Below are 23,235 nucleotides of genomic sequence, written 5' to 3'. Positions count from 1 at the left end.
TCCTTATGGGGTACCTTAGATTAGGACTCCCATTGATCCCTGCCAACATAACCAATGCTCTGAGATTTTAGGACATACAGTTGAAGACATTTAGGCAGTAGATTGTCTATTCCAGGTTACGTATTCCACTTGTCCCATAGAGGACCATTTAAAATGCAACAACAATCACACACAAATGTTGGGATAATGGCTACCTTCAATCTTCATTTCATAACAAAAAGCAATGCACTTATCAGAAGTTTAGGGAACTTTACTGTAAACGGTGCTTACTGCTCAGTTAAAAGCCTTTACATATGAAATCTACACATTTTTCCCCCATAAATTAACATAAATCCCAACCATTGTACCATTTCCACACTTTGGGCACTGAGGAATTAGCCCTGCCAAAGGATGTAAAAGAATCCTCAGAATTTTTTTCCATATTGATGTCTTGGCACATCAAGTTACACCTGTGAAAAAATGATCAACTGCACCAATATTTTGTAATCTGGGACTTCTTGTGTGCGAAGAACTCATTTGTGAAATATTGTGGGGTTTGCTGTGGCCAAACCAAGATTTTTGCACAGAAAACATAGCATTTTGTGCCAAATATGCTGTTTTCTTCACAAAAAATTATCTGAAATCCTACACTGCTGAGCATAGCATTAATGTTTTTCAGGCAGAACACCATCATGCTTCAAGACTCACCATTTAGCTGCTTAACCTCTTATTCCTGCCTATAGTTATAGTCTATAATTCTATGTATTGTTTATGTTTGGTACTTGTAGTGCTTCTATGAGCTGCCGAGTCCCTTCAGGGAGATGGTGGGGTATAAATAAAGATTATTATTATGATTCAACAGCTGGTGGAGAACAGGGAGATGGCAAAACATCTGGCTAGGTCCCCATAACCAGATACGTGCTATTCAGAAAATTTCTCACGATTTCCTCAGGTCGTCCAGAGATCCTGGGGATCGATTTAATTACCTGGCTTGAAAACAGTCCATGTGAAAAGGATCTAGGAGTTTTAGTAGACCACAAGCTGAACATGAGTCACTGCGTGATATGGCAACTAGAAAAACCAATGTGATTCTAGGCTGCATCAATTGGAGCATAGTGTCAACATGAAGGGAAGTCATAGTCCCACTCTATACTGCTTTCAACAGACCTCATCTGGAATAACACTGTGTCCAGTTCTGGGCACTACAATTCAAGAAGGATATTGACAAACTGGAACGTGTCCAGAGAAGGGCGAACAAAATGATCAAAGGCCTGGAAACTAGGAACAGCTGAGGGAGCTGGGTTTGTTTAGCTTGGAGAAAAGAATCATGAGAGAGGACATTATAGCCTTGTTTAAATATTTGAAAGGAAGTCACATTGACAAGGGGGCAGACTTGTTTTCTGCTGCTCTGGAAACTAGGATACAAAGCAATGAATTCTAATTGCAGGAAAAACTTCCTGATGGTAAGAGCTGTTTGGCAGTGGAATATGCTCCCTTGAAGTCTGGTGGAATCTCCATCTCTGGAGGTTTTAAAGCAGTGGTCGGATGACCATCTGTCAGGGGAATTTTTATTGTGTGTTCCTTCATGGCAGGGGTTTGGGCTGGGTGGCTCTTGGGGTCTTTTCCCATTCTATGATTCTATGCTTCTACCTTGCCTTTGGTCATGAGTTCATGTGCAGACACCACTCTGGCTCCCTACACTTTCCACAAACCACTGAATGGCCATAGGAGAGCCATCATCATGAAATGGTGAACCCTTGGTCATTGCTGAGGCAGGATGTGAATACCGATTTCTGCAATAATCCCAAAAAATATATGCATGCTTGCATATGTCACTAACGGGATTCTAGCTACCATTTTGGTATGAAAACAATGTTATATTTGTTTGCTTTGCAAAAGAAAGTCTCAAATTGTGAAAGAATTGCCCAAAGAACAAAGCAACAGGGGAAAGTTTATATCATTTTGTGCATTATGAAAAATTTTGGCGCATAGCACCAAAGCACAATCAGAAAAGGTCCCTCCTCTCCCCATGGCCTCCCAATAAGGCCTAAATATAGGTTTTCTCTTCTTTATCCAAAGTGTATTCACAAAAAAGAGAGAACACACTCATACCTGCTCCTGTTCACTCCACGAACTCTAGAGTGCTGTATGTGCTCTTGTGTGAAAAAGGAACAAGGCACACTTGCACATTCACTAACACTGTCAGGACTTGCACTGTGCCACTTCTGCTTTTGTGCGTGCAGTTGCCTCATCCATTGAAGTGAATTGGGAAATTCTTGTTAGTGGAAGAGATATGTGTGCATATATCGGGAAATGCATGAAACTACCACTTAACATTCCCTTAAGGCTCCACTAAGTGAGAGTTTACCTCCTATGCTGTATTTTTTTTCCCCTTTGGGAGGAATACATGTATAGACAACTGTTTCTCCTTATTCATTATTAAAACCATCACAATAATCTCGATCCTGTATAATTAAAACATAAAATCATAATTCACAAATTCTCAATATTCACAGTAAATAATTCATTTGCACCAGCAATACACCACATAAGCTATATAGCAGGAAACAAAAATGCCCACTCAAATGATTGATCTCTCAGCAGCTGATACAAACCAGGTCTTTTTTTTTAAAGGAAAGCTCCCAGTCCATATTGTCAAATATACCAATCGACAAATTATCCCAAGGCCAGGGGCTTTCAGTTAAATAGGACCATTTACTCCATATTCTCATATTTACTGAAGGCGGGATTTCACAATAGGGAAACATGTCACTGCAGTTAACAAGTGAAACAGCACACTTTTCTAATGGGAACAGTAGTCACCCAGTTGGCTCTATTGTACAGATTGCTATGAGTGACTCATGGATGGAAAGCAACATCTTAAATCTTTCAGTTACTTGTTAGCAGAAGTTGCTTCTATTTTCTGCACCTGCTGGATTTTTGCAGTAGGATCCTCGACCTATGTGCTGTACACATTTCTTTCTTTTAAATAGAAAAGAAAAAAGAAAACTTCTCTGCCACCCAACGAGGGTATCATAAAGCTTAAGGCTGATGTGACGCTTCAATATAGTCTTCCTTTCGAAGGCACTCCAAAAGTACAACTTTTGATAAAATCAGAGGCAGGTTGTGCCATTTCAACCCCACAAGGCTGTTGCAGGACAACCTAAGATGACAGGCAAAGCAGCATTAAAAAGATCCAAATGTGTCCTATTAAAAAATCACGGAAGTTTCAAAACAGAATTCCAGGTACTGGTTCCTTCTTTGAAAAAAAAAACCCAAATCACCAAATACCTCCATTTTAAATCTTGAAATTCATTTTCTCTCCACTTCTCTGGAGTTCTACTTCATTGTAAAATCACAACTGTGTGCCCTTCTGACGTTTCTGTTGTGAAATCAGAGTTGCATGCCATCTGTCGTCTCTGTTTGTTCTGACGGGCTAATCTCCAGATTGGAAATGGGTGTTTTCCTGTGATTTCGGACAGTATGAGCATTGAGCATTTCCAGCAACAAGTCATAGACGGGGACCACGTTCTTACACTTCATGCTAAGAAGGTGCTCCATCCCTTTGTTACTGAAAAGAAAGCAAAGAGGTCAGCCAGAACAGGATGGAGCCACAGTAGTTAAATGATGTCAAACTGCTATAATTCTGCACTGTGGATGATGTCAGTGTCACGCCCGCCTTCATTTGAAGCAGTTAAAACAGGTGAACATGTGGCACTTTGTACATGAGTGCCACTGAGGCATTACAACTGTGGATGCACATTGTAAATGCAGATGCATGCTGTGACTGCCATTGTTTATGTTTATATGTTCAGTTGAATGGTTTTGCAGCTCACCAATGTGCAAACATAATTCCATGTGTATACATTTACACTCTTATGTCTTTGATGTAGGGTCGCAGCCAAAATTTAATCCAGTGCTTTGTTTCCTAGGATGTCTATTCTTTCTAGTACAGTGGACCAATTAAGCTTAATGTCTTAAAAGACCATACAGCAAGGCTTTCTCTCACATATTCCTTTGATTAAGAGCTACAAAGGAAATCTTATAAGGCTTTCTTGGTAGTGGCCTTTTGGTTATGGAATACTCTTCCAAAAGGAGCCTACCCAGCACCAACACTACTCTCATTTAGACAGTAAGCAAAAAAAGGTCTGAAATTGATTAAGACAGCTGCTACCTCTGAGGGTTCCTTGCCTAAGAAAATCCTATGAAATTCAAGGGTTGCCATAAGTTGAGACACACTTAAAGGTGCATGCGTGCACACATTTGGAATGGGCAATGTTTAACTCCATGGCTATGGAAACTGCAATAGGAAGTCAGAAGTGACTTCACTTCTGATCAAATCTTTTGAGTTACAGCAAGATCTTTAGTTTCCTGTGGTATTAAATAAGGGCAAAGCACAATTCCAGGAAAGTGATTTGATATTTTTCAGTTTGCTCCCCCCTTCCCTTCCAGATATTTCAAGGCAATTTTGTTTTTATGAAAACCTCAGCAGCATAAGATGATGAAGTATTTTGGTGATCTTGTGGAACACAAAAAAATTGTGTATATGTGTGTGTGAGAGAGAGAGAGATAAAGAATACATTATTCTTATCCAAACAGTCTGACACATTGTTTTTTTCTGAAAGCACTATGGGAGGTATTTTCTTGGTTGGCCTTGAGGCTGGGCCATATCACATCAACTTGAACCAGACCTTCTATTTCCTAAGCAGGAATTCTGAATGTGAAGGTTTCGTGCTTCAGAGAGAGATAGCATTTATCTTGTGTATTTTATTTTACAAATCCAACAGAAATACCAGCATTTGCGGTTCTGCCAAGAATAACTCAGCACAGCTTCAAAGCTGTCTATGAACTTTTCTAGAGTCTAGCTAAAATGTTGATGACACAGACTCATAATGCAAAATGCACTTGACCCACCAACTGCATTTGAATGTGAGTAGAGCCTAAATGCCCCAAGGTTTAGCCATGGGGGACCTAGAGATTCCTAGAAGTGTTCTCTTATATTTAAAAAAAATCTTGTTTTTTCCACTGGGTCCTGGGTCCCGGGTCCTGGGTCCTTAACCCACACAAAAGAGGAGTAACTGTGCTATACATGCAAACACATCCTGCCACAATGGTTGAGTTCATAGAGTGGAAAACCCCAATTCACGCATGCATGCCATAATTCAAAGACTTCTGCTTCAAATGACTGTTTATACATGTGAATCACGGGAGAACAAATTTCACTTTCACATCAACCGGCAATATCAAAGCTTTTTAACGTGGCTATGGGATGCCAGCACAATACAGAGGATTACAACTCTTGGAGAATAACATTTGAATCCCTGCCCAGTAGTGGGAATGCACTGGGTAACATTGGGCAAGTCACACCTTCTGAGCCTTGGAGGAATGCAAAGACAAACCCCTCTGAATTAACCTTGCCAAGAAAACCCCATGATAAATTCACTTTAGAGTTGTAGGTTGGAAACATCTTGTAGCCACACAATAACAGTATGGGACATGCTCAAATACTCCAACACAGAGATATAACCAACTCTTTTCCTCCATATCATATGAAAGTAGGGTTTTCCCAGAACTTATTAGAAGTTACTTTACTGTACTACCATTCCATCAAGATGAATTTTTGTATCTCTCTTTGAAGAAGTAGTGAACCAATACAGACCGGATACTTGGGCAGGAAACTCAATTTGATACAGCTACCCAGGACACCTGAATACATTGGCCAACAACTCACTTAAATCTCCAACAGAAATAAACAGAAATGGCCATCTAAAATGAACTCAAAGATATGCTTTTTTGCCACGGTTACAAATGTAAATTAAAGAGAATCTGCAAGACTCTATATGATGGCCGTACCTTGCGTGCCTGACATGTGAAAGCAGCATGAGCAAATTTGCCAGGCGAGTTGTCTGTTGTGGCAAGGGAATCCCACTCTTCGCAATGACCCACACCAAGGCATCAGTCACAGAGTTGAGCAAGTGGTTCAGCTTCCTGTGGCTCTCAGGTTCTTCCGTTGTGGATGGCAATGGAAACATGCCTGGCCAAAAAGGGGACCAAGAATTAGGATTCACAGCTCACTGAGCAATAGTCTTGCTCAAAAAAACAACAAATGTGGTGTAGCAACTGGAGACTGAATTAGGATTTTGGGATACCAGGGCTCAAATCTCAATTCAGCTATAGAAATCCATTGGTCCTTGGGTAAATTAAAATCTCCCAGCATGGTCGAAGCAATTCTGTATAAATCTTGCTAAGAAAACTCTACCAGGCCCCTTTTACACTACCATATAAAATCCAAATTATCTGCTTTGAATATGGCAGTGTAGACTCATATAATCCCCTTCAAAGAAGATAATATGGATTATCTGATTTGATAATCTGTACTATATGGCAGTGTAGAAGGGGTCTATGTCTTTTCTCTGTCCCACCACCCACTCAAATGGGTTTGGTGGTTTCACGAGTGAGGGCCATTTTGGTGGCTGCTCCCAGACTGTGGAACTCAGGCTCTTCTGGTCTTTCGCAAGCAAGTTAAGACATATATTTTCTATCAGGCATTTGGGAGAGAAGGATGAGGGACTCACTGTGAGGAGGTTCTGTGTGTGATTTTGGAGGGAGGGGGTGAGCTTTACATATAATGTTTATTGTATTTATTGTATTTTAACTTTACGTCTACTCATAAATATTTCATTTTTTTTTAAAAAGTGCATTTGCCTTACTTTAATTTTATAAGGTTGTGTTATATGATTGTTAGCCACCTTGAGTCCATATGGGGAGAAAAGTGGGCTAAAAATGAAGTTAACAACAACAACTCTCCTATGATAAGGTCACCACACATCAGTGTTAACTTCAAGATATACAGCAACAACTGTTCAAAAGGGATAAAGTCCAGTGAACTTGTCACACTTATAAAGCTGCCTTATACTAAATCATGCCATTGGCCTATCTCACTTCCTACTAGTTGCATCAGAGGTGGAGAAATTTGGTGAGTTGCTGCTATGGGCTAACCATCTCACAGCTACCATCTTCTACCAAAATTTTCTGGTGGGCTAACAACTGTGATCGCCTTCCTGTTCCTTACTTACATATGCATAACTTCCCCTGGCCAATTTTGTCTGATGCAGAGGGATATGGAAGCCAAGCTGCTCATCTGTGCCATTCTGCATGGCATTCATGCATATCACATTTTGACCACACTCTGATCTGGCCTGACCATACATGCCCCAGTTTTCATTTGTGAAATATTGGAAGATATGCAGATGACCAGGGCTTAAATATTCCAAAGGCATGTGTTCCTGTCTCATTTGGGGAGCTAAGCAGGGTTAGTTCTGATTAATACTTGGAAGAGAGACCACCAATAATGCTAAGTGCTATAGACTAGATTTTCTGAGGGAGGAACTGGCAAAACCAGCTTTGAGTGTTCCTTGCCTGAGAAAACTAGATTGAATTCATAAAGTCACCATAAATTGACAAGTGACTTGAAGGTGGATATGCAGATAACACAAACATGCTGAGAACACAAATAAGCTGGGAAGATCCTTCAGTAATATGCTGCAAACCACTGCCTCCACAGCATTCTCTTTAAAGGGTGAAGCTGGGAAAAGGCAAGAGAAAAACTGGAAAAGAGAGACTCTTAAAAGCTTCCATTTATAGAAGTTATTCAAGGGCTCAGTTCTATATGAGCGAAAGCATTCTACAAAATTGCTTGGAGGATTGACAAAATTCCCAGAGAGACCATTTTCATCCCTTGTGAGCCAAAGTGAGACCTCAGATATGAATTCCACAGTTATGGGGGTTCTACTGTAATTACATTACATTAAATGTAATAGTCTGCATTTCCTAAAGGCACTGAATTGTTCATCAGTGTTCATAAATATTACATATCATAGAAACAAATCCAAGGAGAAGTTTAAAGACACATAGTGATTTATCACAGCAATTCCACTTCAGTCTTTTCAGAAGGAAACGCCTGAGGTATTTGCTGAGAAAGTGATGAAGATCTTAGCCATATTTTAAGCAATGTTTTCAGATGAATCAAGACAAAGAAATATTACACCCACTGAAGTCTGCTTCAATTTGTTTAGAACTAGTTAAAGGGTAGGGAAAATGAAGTTTGCATGTTTTTGTGGTCTTCAGTCTTCCCCAATTATTGAAGAAATGTGATTTCTTTGACTCTACAGGAGATATTGAAAAGTAATTTCACTCTGATATCCTCTCTGAGTTGTTTTAGGATAGCAAGAGGTCACAAACCCATAAGTAAGTAAATAAATAAAGAATAAAATGGCTCAAGGAGAGCAAAAAAAGTTGCCAAAATTAGGGACACAGCCTTTCAACGCCTTCCAATTGTTTCCAATTTGGCCCTCACTCAGACCACTTTCTCAGGTGCTTTTAAAATTTCCCACTCTCTTTATCCTCATCCCATTTCTCCCCTTTACCATCGGGTTACTCCATTTTGTGCAAACTAAGTACCAATTGTAAAGCTAATCTTGCCCTTCCCAGTAGACTCAAACAAAAGCAAACTACTACAGCCTTTCCTAGATTCTGAGTCCTTCAACTTTATTACCTTTGGATGCACTCTGACATTACTTGGCTACTTTGCTCCTGGTTTTCATCTGTGAAATGTTGAAGGATGCAAAGATCCCAATTAGCCCCCGTATTCTTTACAGTTGCCAACTCCAGTGTAGAAGAGATGCAGAGTTTGGAGATATCATTTTCCTTCCTTAACAGGAATAAGGCAATGGGACAGGATGGGATGAGAGAAGCTGATAGGTATCACGCTTGTGTTTGAGTGGGTGACCAAGAGGGTGATGTAATAAGTCTTGGGTCACATATTATTTTATCAAGAGTCCTTTACAAGGTATAAAAATATAGCACGGCGGATGCTACATCATGGTGACCTAGGTGTTATTTCTGTGCCTCCGTCAGAAAATCATTATAACAAGACGAAGAGGCAAAAGTACTTTGGGTGTTTTTATTCTATTCGCCTTAATGGCTCTTGCGTCCGTTGATATTTCAAGTCCCACCGCCCAACTTTTTGTCTCGATAATAAGCACAGCTTGACATTGACTGCAGCATGTCTACTCACTGGAATTGAGAAGGATCATCGCCTTGACACAGAGATATTCTTTGTGCTGCAATTTCAGCTCTCGCAGTCTTGAAGTTGTTGCCAAGAGCATGTCAAAGATTTCCAAAATTCCTTCCACGCATTTCCCCTCGTCCCTAAATTGCAAATTGTCAGAGGGTTAGGAGGAATCCACAATATTATCTCCTTCAAAATCTCTTTTCATGCTCTGATATGCATTAGCTTTTTCGATCTACAGTCATGATTGAAGCTTTTGTGAGGGTATATCTGCATGGCCCCCAGAGTTGTTTGTTCTGATCCAGTATGTTTGCACCTTATGCATACTAGACATACTAGATTTTGGGCAAAATGTGGTTGTATACTATATCCTTGAGTTACTACAAGCTGATTTCAAAGGACAAAAGTCATTTGCACTTAAATAACTCAGCAGGAGAGAGAAGAGAGTGCAGAGTCTTGCATTTCCCAGTAGACTCAAGCAAAAGTAAACTACTGCATCATATCCTAGTTTTTATGTTCTTCCACATTAATAGCTTTGGCTATCTTGACTATACTTTGGTGTTGTTTGGCCCCATGCACCCTGGTTTGGATCTATGGAATGCTGGAGGGGATGTTTTATAATTAATATACTGAGACTATTTTATCTTTTCTATGTCCTCACTTTGCTATTTCAGAGACATACATTTCTGTTCGGGCTTTTGATGCTCCAAAAGGCTTTTCATGCTATAAAAATGATGGCTTGGCATTCTTCATGTACTACTCAGTAAAATAACTATCTTAGTTGTGTAGTTAAGTAATATACTCCAGCTTGACTCTCCCAATCATGATTTACCAGGCAGAAGCTGCTGCAAGCAACAGGGATCTGTTCTCCTGTTGACTGGGAAACAGCTCACTCACATTTCCATCCCACTCACATTTCCATCCCACTCCCACAAGCAATCTCTGGTGTTAAGAATTATGAAATGGATTGTGCTTCTAGCTGTCACATTCAAGATCACTTATGGAACAGGGAGGGAATGTCATTTTGCTGACTCTCGATTGACAGGAGAACAGATCCCCTGCGTCTGCTGCGTCTGCTACCTTCTAAGTCAGGATTCAGGCATTTTTGTGATCCCTATGTCTTTTCAATACTATTGAAAAGGTAAGGATTGTGAATATTAAACCAGTTATGCAATGCATTAATATCTGTGATAATAAATGCCAGCCAAATGTTCTTACTTATCGCAACTCCTTGAAGTATGCTTTGTGAGTCACCATTAAAAAAACAGAGCAGTACAATATGATTTTTTAAAATTAAAAAATGCATGCACCCTTGAAACAGTTTAGTGTCTGTTTGGCTTCAGTAAGCAGTGGTCAAAACTGTAACTGGCACAACTTGGAATTTCATGGCATACAGTATTAAGGAGCTGCACTGGCTACCATATCAGCTATCATATTTTGGGCTTATAATTACCAGTGGAACTCACTGTAAAAGACAAAATGTTTGGCAAAGTGGAAAGTAATAGGAGAAAACTGAGATCACACATTAGGTTCACTGATTTAAGAAAGGAAATTATAGTCCTGTGTTTGGGCTGTTGATGACAAGAAGTAGTACAGCTCTACTCTGTAGAATGAATGCAGTTCAGCACCATTTTAACTGCCATGGCTCAATACTATGGAATCCTGGGATTTGTAACTTGATGAGGCACCAGTACTCTTTGGCACAGGAGGCTAAATACTTTGTAAAATTATAACGCCCACAATTGTATAGGCTTCAACTATGGTTGTTAAAGTGTATTAAACTGCACTAAGGAGACTGTACACATGATATTGCATTCATAAAGTTACCCTAAGTTGGAGCCAACTTGAAAACAACTTACAATACAGGACAATTCCAAAATACTGGAATTGAGGCAATTGCTTAGAGACCGCTTCTAATAAATCACTTCCTTCCATTGTGTACAATTATATTATAGAGATCCCCAGTTTCAAAAATGGCAAGTCTCAAATGCTACCATTTTCAAACTAATATTTTAAAGCTGCAAATCCTCCTGTCTGTTGAAATGTCAGTAAACTATAACAAATAAACAGAATAAGACAGTCCCTCCAGACGTATTGTCTTACCTGTCTAGGACTAGGTCTGGTGCAAAGATGAGTTTTCCAGGATGGTCAATGGATCTCCACATCAGACCCACCATTAACACTTCCAACCAGCAGCTTTCCAAAAGCCTCACTTGATCATACAGGCTAAGCTCTATGAAACCTTGGAAAACATAGAAGAGAGTGTCATTACACTACAGACAGATCTGCTTCATTTGGACAGTTTTGGTGTAGCCCCATTTTTACCTCCAAATGGACTATACCAAGCCATTGGACTGTATCTGCCATTGGACTGTGGATTTATTTTTTACTTAAATGAAAGACTTGCAGAACTGGGTCTAATGGTTTTAAGTTACAGGAGGATAGATTTGGATTGAACATTAGAAAAAGCATCTTGATAATGGGAGCGGTTCTGCAATAGATTTCCCCTCTGGAGGTCTTCAAAAAGAGTCTGGAAAGCTACCTGATGAGGCTGTTATAGGGGAAGATCCTGCATTGACCAAGGGGTTGGACCTAACACAAGAGACAGCAGCTCAAATCCTGTTGGTGTCTTACACATAGGTAAGTTTCCCTGTCAAAGTGTTTGGAAATTTTCATTCAATCTAGGACATTTGCTTCCAAGTCAAGATCACAGAATTAGAGTTGTTCTTGTAGAGACATTGTGCACAATACTGGAGTTGTCCATGGAAATCCATTGCACATGCAATATACATGGGTGTTCAAGGGGCACACATGGGTCTTGGTTTGTACATTCATCTACACATTTGATATACATTACATATAGCAAAACTAACACAAGGCTTGCTCACACTGTCAGTACATATTTCTGCATGGAATCCCTTGGCTGAATTTCTCTGAAGGTAATATAGTCAACAAAAATGTCCCCCTTTGTACAGAGCTATCAAAATATTGGTGTATTTTGTAGATCACTGTTTTATACAGAAGTACATTTAGATTAGAACACGCTTTTATGTAGAAAGACCCTCCTCAGATTTAATGCAAAGGTGGGAACCTGCATTCCTCCAAATGCTTTTGGACTGCAACTCCCAGCATTCTTCTCTATTGGCAGTGCTGGCTAGGCTTCAAAGAGTTGCAGTCCAACAGCCTCTAGGGATCTGGATGATTCTCACCCTTACCTTACCGGTAGGATGCTATACTATATATATATAGCCCATTCAATTATCATTAAATATTTAAGGGACCCACAAAACCGTCTGGAAAATTGAATAGGGAAATTAGCCCTCTAAAATCCTCCAAATTTCTCCCCTCGTGCTACACCGCAAGTGCAGGAACATGAAACTAACTGGGAATGAGTCAAGTGCAGCCTGTTGTTCTAGTGATGTGCTAAAAGCAGCCCAGAGAGGTGAAAAGTGGACCTTTTTAAAAATCAAAAGATAAGAGGTGGAAGCGAAGACAGAAGCTGAAGAAACATTAAGACAAGCTACACATGGAAAATATAGGATTGCCAGGTCCAGACTGTTTTGAGCCATGAGATTTCAGTGCAAAAACCTGAGATTTAGAGATGACCCAGGACATGAAACATCAGGCAAATTTTCACAGAGTATGTCTTTCAACTAAAAAGGAATCACTAGGGCCAAGATTACACATCAAAGAGACAAAGTGCTTTCACCCTGGGACTCCTCCCCTTTGTCTTGAGTAACAGAGAAGAAAACCAGACCATGAAATCTGGGGATCTTGTGTGTATAATTAATAAATTACAAGTGCTGGCTTTCAAAGAAAAATCAAAAGGAAAGCAGCTTTGGGAGGAACTATGTTTTTTATAAGAGAGAAATTTCGGGGAAATGAGATTTCACTAGCCATCTGTTTGAGTAACTAGCTACTGACCACTGCTGCATCGGTTGGCTACCAACAACTGGTTGCATCATCCTTATGGATACTATGAAATCTCATTTCCCAATGAATAGGAAACTTGTATGTTCTTCAAACATATTTGCCATCATGTTCCTTGCCCAGATTTCATGCGTCAAGTGTTGCAACTATGGCTGTGTTTTTAATTGCAGTGAGGAAACTATTACAAGTCAACTTGTTTTTGAAATATGTGGATTAAAATGAGAAGGACCCTATATGAATACCTGTTCCAGTAAAGATCAATGGAACTATAGAATCATATAGTTGGAAGACACCTCATGACACACCTAGTCCAACTCAATACAGGATCTCCATCTAGAGAATCCCAGTTAGGTAGCTGTAGTGTTCAGCCTATTTTTGAAGACATCCAGAGGAGACCTTGACACTTCTCTAGGCAACTAGTTTCATTGCTGAACTGCTCTTACTGTCAATAAGTTCCTTCTAATGTTCAATCAAAATCCGCTCTCCAGCAAGTTAGAGCTATTAGACGTGATCCTACCCTCTCATGGAGTAGAGGTTTAAAGAATGTGTATATGTCACTTTTCTCTTGACCAAGCTGATCCTGCTCAGCTCCTTCAACCTCTCCTCATATTTGTTCTCCATGCCTCTTATCTTATTCGTTACCTTTCCCTAAAACTGTTTTAAACATGAGTTGCTCAAAACTGAATGCAGATGAAGCCTGACTAATACAGAACAGAATACAATGGGACTTAGTTCCCTCAACTTGGAAACTATGCTTTTTAAAAGACAGGCTAAGATGGCATTTGCCTTCTTTGCTGCAACATCACACTTCTGGCTCATGTTGAATTTATGATCATCAACAACCTCAAGGTCTATTTCACAAGCAGCACTGCTGGGCTAATAACCTCCATCCTATACTTGTTTATTTGGTTTTGTGGTCTAAAATCACATGAATGATTACAGCATTAAATGCATTATTATGTAATCCTGACATCTCCCCAGCTTTACACAGTTTACAAGCAGTGTAAACAGTGATAGCTAACTTGATTTTAAAACCTCTATTTAAAAAAATGTGCTGAAAACTAGCTTTAAGGGGGAGAAAAACCAATGTGGGATTGCAAGGCATATTTCCAGAGATGACAACTTGTGAAAAGAGAGTTTTGGATCTAGTCATGTTTATTATGATAAACTAGTTGAAATCATTGATATTTGCATTAGTCATGGCTAAATTAAGTTTCATTGATTTCAGTGGGTCTGCTTCAGGTATGACTAATACTAGATCCAACCCAGGGAGATTTTTCACCTTGTCGGAGAGAAAATTAATATCCTGAACAGCAGTATGTCCTGTACAAAAGTGGGGGGATCAAGCCGAAACTAGATACATTTTTTACTAAAGGGAGCTTTGAGTGACAAAAGAAGCAGAGATAGTAGCTCAGATGTGAAAATGGACTCTGTTCCCAGCTGAGCACAAATGCCAGGCATTTTCCAATGATCAACCTAAAATTACTTTTCATTAGGGTGCTCATTCAGAACCTTGGCAACTTTAAATTTCATTTGAGACTTTAAAGAAGAGATAATATTCTCCTTGTATTTCTTACCTTTTGCATCATTCGCAAGAGGCCGTTTTCATTTTGTCCTGCTGTGTATGTGTTTTGCACACCTTACAAAATGTGGAAATTGCCAGACTACACAATTGTCAGGTTGCTGGGGATACTGCTGACTTGAGTCCAGCACTAGATATATCTCAGTGTACTCTGATGTGGCATGCCGCATTATCACAGGATGTCTACACCCTACACCGCTGAAAAAATTATACCGTTTAGCCGGTATTGCACCACCTGATAGGAAGTAGCAGCCAGTAATGAAAGGACCAAGGCATTGACATGTCTGACCCATCCTCTGTTTGGATATCAGCCAGCAAGCCAACACCTTAAATCAAGAAATAGCTTCCTACGATCTACATAGATAGTTGCAGGAACACCTCAGCAAGTAAGAGTCCAAAAGTGACAGGTTAAAACCCGGAACCTCAATCAGTTTTTAACTTTGTTTGTGGTTTTTTTATACATTATAATTGTATTCTCAATTTGCTTCCAACACGATAAATGAATAAATAAATAAGTGTACTCTGATGTTCTCAACTATACATCTCTAGCTACACTTTTTAAAAAGCAATTTTGGAGCAATCTTGTTCATTGTGCCCACATTACTAAATTAAACAAGAGGGGCTAATCATGTTCTCCTACTTGAATGTGAAAAAACGTCTATAGAATTGGATATCTGTTCATACATATACTGTACATGTGGTCCTCGGCAGACAAGATAATACAGCTAATGTGATGTAACTAGCCTTGCCCTTTCCGATATGGTTGAGCATTATCAGTTTCATTCCTTTCAATAGTCATGATTTCGGCAAAGACAGTTGTAATAAATCCTCTATATTTTCCCTTTATCAGACAGTTGTCCTAGTATCTTTCTACTCCTCTTCCTTTGTCCTCAGCCTACTTCAACTGCTGCAAACAGTTTAAAGGATTAAAGTGTTTGTACTACTCAGCTAACACAACAAAGGAGGAGAAAAGATGAGAACAGAGGAAAGAAAGGGGTGACTTGCCCTTCCCAGTTTATTAGACAAAAGAAAATTGCTGCAGCCTTTCCTATCTTGTATGTCCTTCATTAATAACTTTGTCATCTCATTGCTTGTCCTGGTTTTCACCTGTGAAATGCTGAAGGGTATGCAGTTTTGAATTCTGTTCTAACATGACTCTTGCTGTTTCTGATGGAAATCTTCCTGCACTTAATGTAGATATAATATAAATGGCTCCATAAAAACAGGAGGGAAACTAAAAAGAATAAAACATTGAATTATTTTTCACATTCCCACATCCCACAGACATCAAAAATGGCTTAGCATAATCAAATGTAGGTGCAATCTCAAGAAAACCATGAAATTAGAAGATGTGTGTATTTCTGCCTTCAAAATCACTTATCAACTGATGGCGGCCCCATTAATTTCACAGGGATTTTTAGATCAAGAATACTTGGAAGAGGTTTTGCTTGTTCCCTCCTTTGAAATGTAATTTGGTCATTGTTGGGTGTCTCCCACCCAAATATGAACCATTGCTGACGCTACTTAGTTTCCAAGTTCAATCAGGTTATTGTGCCCTTGGAGTATTTGGGTTGCTTTAGAGTATGTTTAGGCTACAGGACAAGTCTTTCTAAAGGAAATCTATCAACATAAGTTGTGTTTCATCAAACCCCTCCTTTAAGTAGCCAGATATTGTAGATGGAATGGTGTAGGAAAGAGTTGTATATGTGCTTAATAAAGATATGATTAAGAGGAAAAATCCTATAAGGACCCATAAAAGCCATACAGTACAGAAAAATGACTGGATAGAGGAGGGAAGTGGAAAACAGAGACAGCTATGTTGGATAGGAACTGAATTGGGGCACCTGGAAATAAAAGAAAGGAAACACAAAGAGATATAAATAGGACAGAGAGAATCACCCTGTCATCTGGAAGGTCATTTCCTGGCTCAGATGGAGAAGATATGTGTACATGTCTCCAGGGATGAGAGGAGAAATTTGGTGAAATTAATAACTGGATTTAGACTATGTAATTGTTCATTTAGAGCCCTGAACAATTTCTGTTTCACTCCATTTGACCACAGAGTTCATGCAACAGCATCTCTTCCAAAGGTATAAGACGCTTCCCTTTTCAAATATACTTTCTTGATCAATTAAACCAAGCATTGCTGGCAGCAACGTCACTACCTCTTAGTAAGCGTTACAAAGTACTAAGTCTTTTATAGTTTGCATGACTGCTGTTGGACTGTATTAAACCATAAATATAATTTAAAATATTAAATTAAAAAAACAATCAAAAGAAAAATACTCACCGGGAATCTTTTTGGCCCAGCCAATCATGTGGACGAGTTCTTTGTCAGCAAGCTTTGTCAAGGACATCATCATGGAGGCTTCTGTGAATGGCTTGTTGGGGCGGCTCACCAACACGTTGGGAGGTTCAGCTTCAAGTAATATGGACACAAACTGCTCTGGGGTCAAGGTGTTGACGAGGACCTCTTTCATTTGGATGATGGTCTCGTTGGTCTTCTTCACTTTGCTGACACAATGCAAAGAATCTTCTGAGTTCCGATGACGGCGAATAATCCGATACCCGCAGCGCTCTCTTCTGGAACCTGAAGTTTTTAAAGTTTCAGGGATACAGGGCATTTTCATCATAGTATCTTCTTTAACCCAATATCATTTCTTTTGTGCCAAGCATCTAGTAATGGCCAAGATTCCACCTAAGAAGATGGCATGTAATGTTATACAAGTTGAGTCTCCCTTATCCGAAATGCTTGGGACCAGAAGTGTTTTGGATTTTGGCATGTATTTGCATGTACTTACATAATGAGGCATCTCAGAGATGGGACCCAAGTCTAAACATGTATGTTTCACATTACCTCATTTCACATAACCTGTAATATTACACATGTGTAAGTGTCTATGTACCTTCAAGTTGCCTAATGACTTAATTGTGGAGAATTTCATAGAGGTTTTCTTAGGTAAGGAATACTCAGAGGTGGTTTTGCTAAGTCCTTCCTCTGAAACATAGCCTTACAGCACCTAGTATTTGTTGGCAGTCTCCCATCCAGTACTAACCATGGGTGCATCTACACTGTGGAATTCATGCAGTTTTGATACCACTTTAACTGCCATGGCATCATAGGAGACAAAGTTCAGTGAGACACCAGCACTCTTTGGCAGACTTTGGCACTCTTGTAAAACTACAAATCCCAAGATTCCATAGCACTGAGCATTGGCACTTAAAGTGGTATCAAACTGCATTAATTCCACAGTGTGCTCCAAGATGACCCCTGCTGAGTTTCCAAGATTGGAAAGGATGTGGTTCCTGTAGTGTCCTTGGGTGCTGGTGCATATCTGAATATGCTTCCCTATTTTCATCCAGCTCTAGATCTGAACAGTTTTCAATGCCTTAATATCTGCAGTGCAACATATTTACCGACTGGAAGAAAAATTCATTAAGGGGTAAATTCATATTTAGGAGGGGAATGTTATCATTTTGCCCAAATCTACCTAACATCCCTGGGTTGCAAAGGAAAACTGGGACCAAAGAACAATCCTTGCTCTGGCCCCCTTCTCTAGTGACAGTGGCACCTGGAGTGCAAGTCTGGACCAAAATTAAGTGTACAATGGGAACTTTCTCCAAGCTGCTGCCAACCCTGCGTGCATCTACACTGTAGAATTAATGCAGGTTGACACCACAACAGTATGGAATCATGGGCTTTGTAGTTTAGTGAGGCATCAGCACTCTTTGGAAGAGGAGGCTAAAGAACATGCAAATGATTCCATAGAAGTGAGTCATGGCAGTTAAAGTGGTGTAAAATTGCATTAATTTAACAGTGTAGGTGTGTCCCGTTGTGTTGTCCTGCAATGCTAGCTGGGAAAAGTGGAAGTTTTTCAGCACACCCAAAGTTGTCGTTGCCTTCTCAGTTAAATGTTGACCACCATTTAAAATGTTGGCATCATTGAATAATGGATATATTCCCAGTAGGATTTAGCCACTCACTGCTGAGGATTAACTGCCAAGTTTTTTTTTACACGCTTGGTCCATCTATAGTTGCAGATGCCACAAGGGTTGATATTCTTGGCATTTAAAGCTATCCATAATGGCAACTGAGCCTTTTTAAAAGGCTCCAATTTGTCAATCTTTCCTTTTCCCACTCAAGGGCGATTACTCATTCGCAAAGTATGGTACTGCGCTGGTTGCCAGAAAATCAAAAGCTGATCTGGTGGTGGACACCCAAGAAATATTTCTTGGCACCCTCCTTTTGCTCAGCATGGGTTTCCTTCTGAGACATTTCTTCTGATTTAGAAGGCATTACATGCCAACCCCATTCCACATCCTTCCCTCTTGGATGGCACCCTCAAACCAAGTGAAATCCAATAGGAATCTGGTTGGTTTTCTAACACTGAGCCATGGAAGTTAAAGCATTTTCATCTTCAGGGAGATATCCAAGCACCAGAACATAAACGATTTGCTTCAAAGCACCAAAGAACAAACTCTGTTTATTTCAGTATTTGTATCCCACCCTGTATCTAAAGATCCCCAGGGTGACAGCCATTAAAATAAAATAGGTTTGGAGTCTTTATTCCAATTCATTGCCTCATGATGAGAAAAGAGAAGAACTGGCGATTATAACAAGCCACAACAATTCCTTATGGAACCAGCAACTAAAATGTTTCGATAATTGATCACTGTGAAACGCTGTTGGAAATATCCATATAAATCTGTTAGGATACATTGCTTAGTTATTCATATTCATTTACTCATCTCTAAGTGCACCTACTCAATTCTGGAATTTTAAATTAATATGTCACAATTTCATTTGTTTTTCAAATAAAGCCTTTTGTTGTATTGCTGGGTGTTTTCAAGTCATTTTCAATTTGAGGCAATGTTAAAGTGAGTCTATCATGAGGTTTTCTTGACATACTTTGCCTTCCTATAAGGATGAGGCTTGATTTACACCCCTATTTAATCCAGTTTCTGAATCCAGATTATCTGCTTTGAACTGGGTTATATGAGTCTACACTGCCATATAATCCAGTTTGAATCAGATAATCTGAATTCAGAAACTGGATTATATGGCAGTGTAGATGGGGCCTCAGAGAGTATGACCTGCGCAAGGTCACCCAGGATGTTTTCATGGCCACGCAGGGATTCAAACCCTTTTCTGCAGAGTTGTTGTCCACTGTTCAAACCTGATTCTCTCAATGAAGCCTAATCATTATGAAAAGACCTATTTGTCCCGTAAGCAGTGCTCATTAACACCTGTAATTCTCCTCCACTCTTGAACCCTTATTGATCCTGTATTCAATTTGCCATTATTTTAATCAATGCTATACTCACTTGCTGTCAACACAACCTAGAAAATCAAAATCACAAACCGGGGCTCAGTCTACAGTGCCCTATATCTGATCCTAGAATATCTGCTTTGAACTGGATAATATGAGGCTACACCGCCAGATAACCTGGGATCAGATCCTTGGGTAGTGTAGATCCAGCCTGAGTTTATTTATTTATTTCAATTATTTATACCTCGCCCTTCTCACCCGAGGGGACTTGTTCTGACTTGGGATTTCATCCCATAAAGGGAGTGGGTGGAACCGTGTTCTTTCATTGGTTTTTCATGGTTTTTCATCTTTAAAGAAGATGGAGAATTTACCCACCTCTATCACACAGGATCTTTTCCTCCCCTTTCTAGCTCAATTTCAAAGTTAGCAGCACACTTTAAAACAGGCATCATTTTTGAGGCACCACTTCCCATGAGCTTGTTCCCCTGAAGCCCCTTGCACAAAAGGAGACCAGCACACTTTTTAAAACACTTCCTTCAATGTGTCCTGTTTTGTCTTTCAAGAACAACATTAAAACACTATGGTAAGTAAATGAAAACTGCTTTACTTCAGCAAAACATAAAGAACAGCACACTCAGTGGAATAATGCAAAAGAAAGTAAGGAAGGCTTAGGGCAAACACAGTTCTTGGTCTCTGATAAATTCCCAAATCAAATAGCAGTCTTACTTCAGACAAAGAAACAGCAATAAATCCTTAGAAGCAGTTTCCCAGATGCAGACTCGAAGCAGGCACAAGGGGAATGAAGGCTTAGGCATTAGAGTCAGTTTGTCAGCAGCAAAAGCTGGCTGCACCTGCTTCTGCTTTATAGCCCTGAGTCCCCTCACAGCTACTAGGGCAGTTCCCAATTACTCAGCAGCATTTCTAGCTGAATGAGGTCTCTGCTCTGTTTCCTTTCGCCTCTCCTGAAATGTGGGTACTTGCACAATCTCCTCCTCAGATTCCAACTCACCCTCAGATTCATGAAGACTTTCCTGCTCCCCTTCCTCTTCTGAAGAAGAGGAATCCCTAACACAATGGGACCCACACTATCTTTAAACCACTAATGGAAATTGGAGGAGCATTAGCCTACATCAACACCCACACTGAAATGTCACAAAGTAATCAGACAAATCTACCACTTCCTATCACAAGAAAAAATACCAGTCTTAAGCGTTTCTATGCTCAAGCAAAGAAGTGGAGTTTATTTCTGCCCTTCTTTGAAATCCTCATGTTTCTATATGCTGCGCGGGTGGAGTTCCAGGAGCAACCACTGGAAGTAGTCCTGTGTCGCTTGAAGGGCTCCATGGGAATCCATCTTTGAAGTGTGTAGAAATGGGTAGAAACAGAGGAAAACTTCCATATGATGAGGCCTTTGGTCTCTTATCCCAACACTCTCTAGTCTGTCGAAGACTTTCATGGCTGGGATCACGGGGTTGTTGTATGTTTTCTGGGCTGTATGGCCATGTTCCAGAAGTATTCTCTCCTGATGTTTCGCACACATCTATGGCAGGCATCCTCACAACCTCTAAGGATGCCTGCCATAGATGTGGGTGAAACATCAGGAGAGAATACTTCTGGAACATGGCCATACAGCCCGGAAAACATACAACAACACTCTCTAGTCTGTAGTTCTCAACCTTTGGGTCCCCAGATGTTTTGGCCATAAACTCCCAGAAATCCTAACAGCTGTTAAACTGGCTGGGATTTCTGGGAGTTGTAGGCCAAAACACCTGGGGACCCACAGGTTGAGAACCACTGATCTAAAGTGTCAAGCATAATCGGAGTATGCTTAAACTAAATTTTGGGCAAGATCATTTGGCTGCACAATGATACCTTGGCAGCAAATTTGTGACACTGCACAGTCAAATCTACAACTGAGTGTGTATCTTCACTGTAGAATGAATACAGTTTGACACCACTTAAACTGCCATGTCTCAATGCTATGGAATCCTGGGAGTTGTAATTTTACAAAGCACCTAGTCTTCTATGCCAAAAAAAACTCACAACACAACAAATCCTAGAATTCCACAGCCTTGAGCCATGGCAGATGCTAATACCTCAGCATTACCATCTTTTCCAAAAAAAATCAAGTTAAGTCTCCAATTCAGCTAACTGGATGCATTAATTTTCTCAGGAAATGTTTTTAGATATAGTGCTTGACCTTCCCATTTCCAAAGCTTGGAAGAATTGCATTTTTGGACCACCAATTCCAAAATCCCCAGTAAACATGGCTGAGGGTTGTAATCCAAAAAGATCACTTTTCCAAGCTGTTCCTGATGTCCATTTCCCTTCTGAAAGTGGTAGCATTTTGCACATCCATCATCCATAGCTTCCCTGTGTACATTTTTGCTCACCTTGTGTGATCTAATGTCTGAGTAACCTCCATTGACCGAAACCTGGCTCTGGCACAGTGCTTTGGTGCACCAACTCATCACCACCAATTGTCCTTTGAAAGCAGTGAAAGGATAATTCCAACCAGTATGTTGGTGATTTGCGACTATTAAACCTTGAAAAGAATACTGTGCATTAGGTCTATTTAAAGCTTCAATGGAGGCAATCACCGATCCTGATTTACCTGTCCTCAAATCTAAAATTACAGATATCATTTCCCACTTTAAATGTTTGATTGTTACTTCCTAGATTATTATAATGTTTTTCTTATTATTGTTAAATGCTAACCATTCTCTCAAATGATGACAGGTTTCAAGGGCAGGTTTACAAAGAATAGCTTCCTTCCAATGAGTCCTTGAAATAGTTGTTTTATTTATATGTATACAAGCAGAATAGAGAGAAAGCAAATTGGTCTCTGATTCACTAGGCAAATTTAGGCATTGTGAATTTAGTTGTGAATGTGTAGTGATGATATGTTTTATAAAAAATACTTAAACTACCGGTTGCACATCCCTTATCCAGAATTCTGAAATTCAAAATACAATAGAGTCTCACTTATCCAACACTCACTTATCCAATGTTCTGGTTTATCCAACGCACTTTTGTAGTCAATGTTTTCAAAACATCGTGATATTTTGGTGCTAAATTCATAAATACAGTAATTACTACATAGCATTACTGCGTATTGAACTACTTTTTCTGTATAACATGATGTTTTGGTGCTTAATTTGTAAAATCATAACCTAATTTGATGTTTAATAGGCTTTTCCTTAATCTCTCCTTATTATCCAACATATTCACTTATCCAACGTTCTGCCGGCCCGTTTATGTTGGATAAGTGAGACTCTACTGTATAACAAAGTCCAAAACTGTTTACATGGAAGGCTGAGATAGTGACATCTTTGCTTTCTTTCTTCTTTTAAGTTTTTAATTTTTTTTTATTTACTTGACATACATATCTCAAGTAAATAAAG

The 23,235-nt window shown here is 39.6% G+C and overlaps 1 protein-coding gene across 2 annotated transcripts in view; it reads right to left on the bottom strand.

Annotated features, from left to right (window-relative positions):
• Positions 1 to 235: 235 nt before the first annotated feature.
• esr2 (estrogen receptor 2) overlaps positions 236 to 23,235 on the bottom strand; it is a 46,864-nt gene continuing 23,864 nt past the window's right edge. For both annotated transcript variants that reach the window (XM_016991200.2, XM_062968574.1), the window contains exons 5-9: positions 16,852 to 17,151; positions 11,153 to 11,291; positions 9,056 to 9,189; positions 5,833 to 6,013; positions 236 to 3,550 (exon numbers count right to left, since the gene is read on the bottom strand). In XM_016991200.2, coding sequence (XP_016846689.2) covers positions 3,373 to 3,550; positions 5,833 to 6,013; positions 9,056 to 9,189; positions 11,153 to 11,291; positions 16,852 to 17,151 — 932 coding nt within the window. In that variant the 3' untranslated portion in view covers positions 236 to 3,372. The remainder of the gene's footprint in view (positions 3,551 to 5,832; positions 6,014 to 9,055; positions 9,190 to 11,152; positions 11,292 to 16,851; positions 17,152 to 23,235) is intronic.

Source organism: Anolis carolinensis, chromosome 1 (genome assembly GCF_035594765.1).
Source record: "Anolis carolinensis isolate JA03-04 chromosome 1, rAnoCar3.1.pri, whole genome shotgun sequence".
Classification (NCBI taxonomy): domain Eukaryota; kingdom Metazoa; phylum Chordata; class Lepidosauria; order Squamata; family Dactyloidae; genus Anolis; species Anolis carolinensis.
The sequence above is the reverse complement of the archived record's forward strand: the minus strand, read 5'-3'. Positions and strand labels throughout refer to the sequence as shown.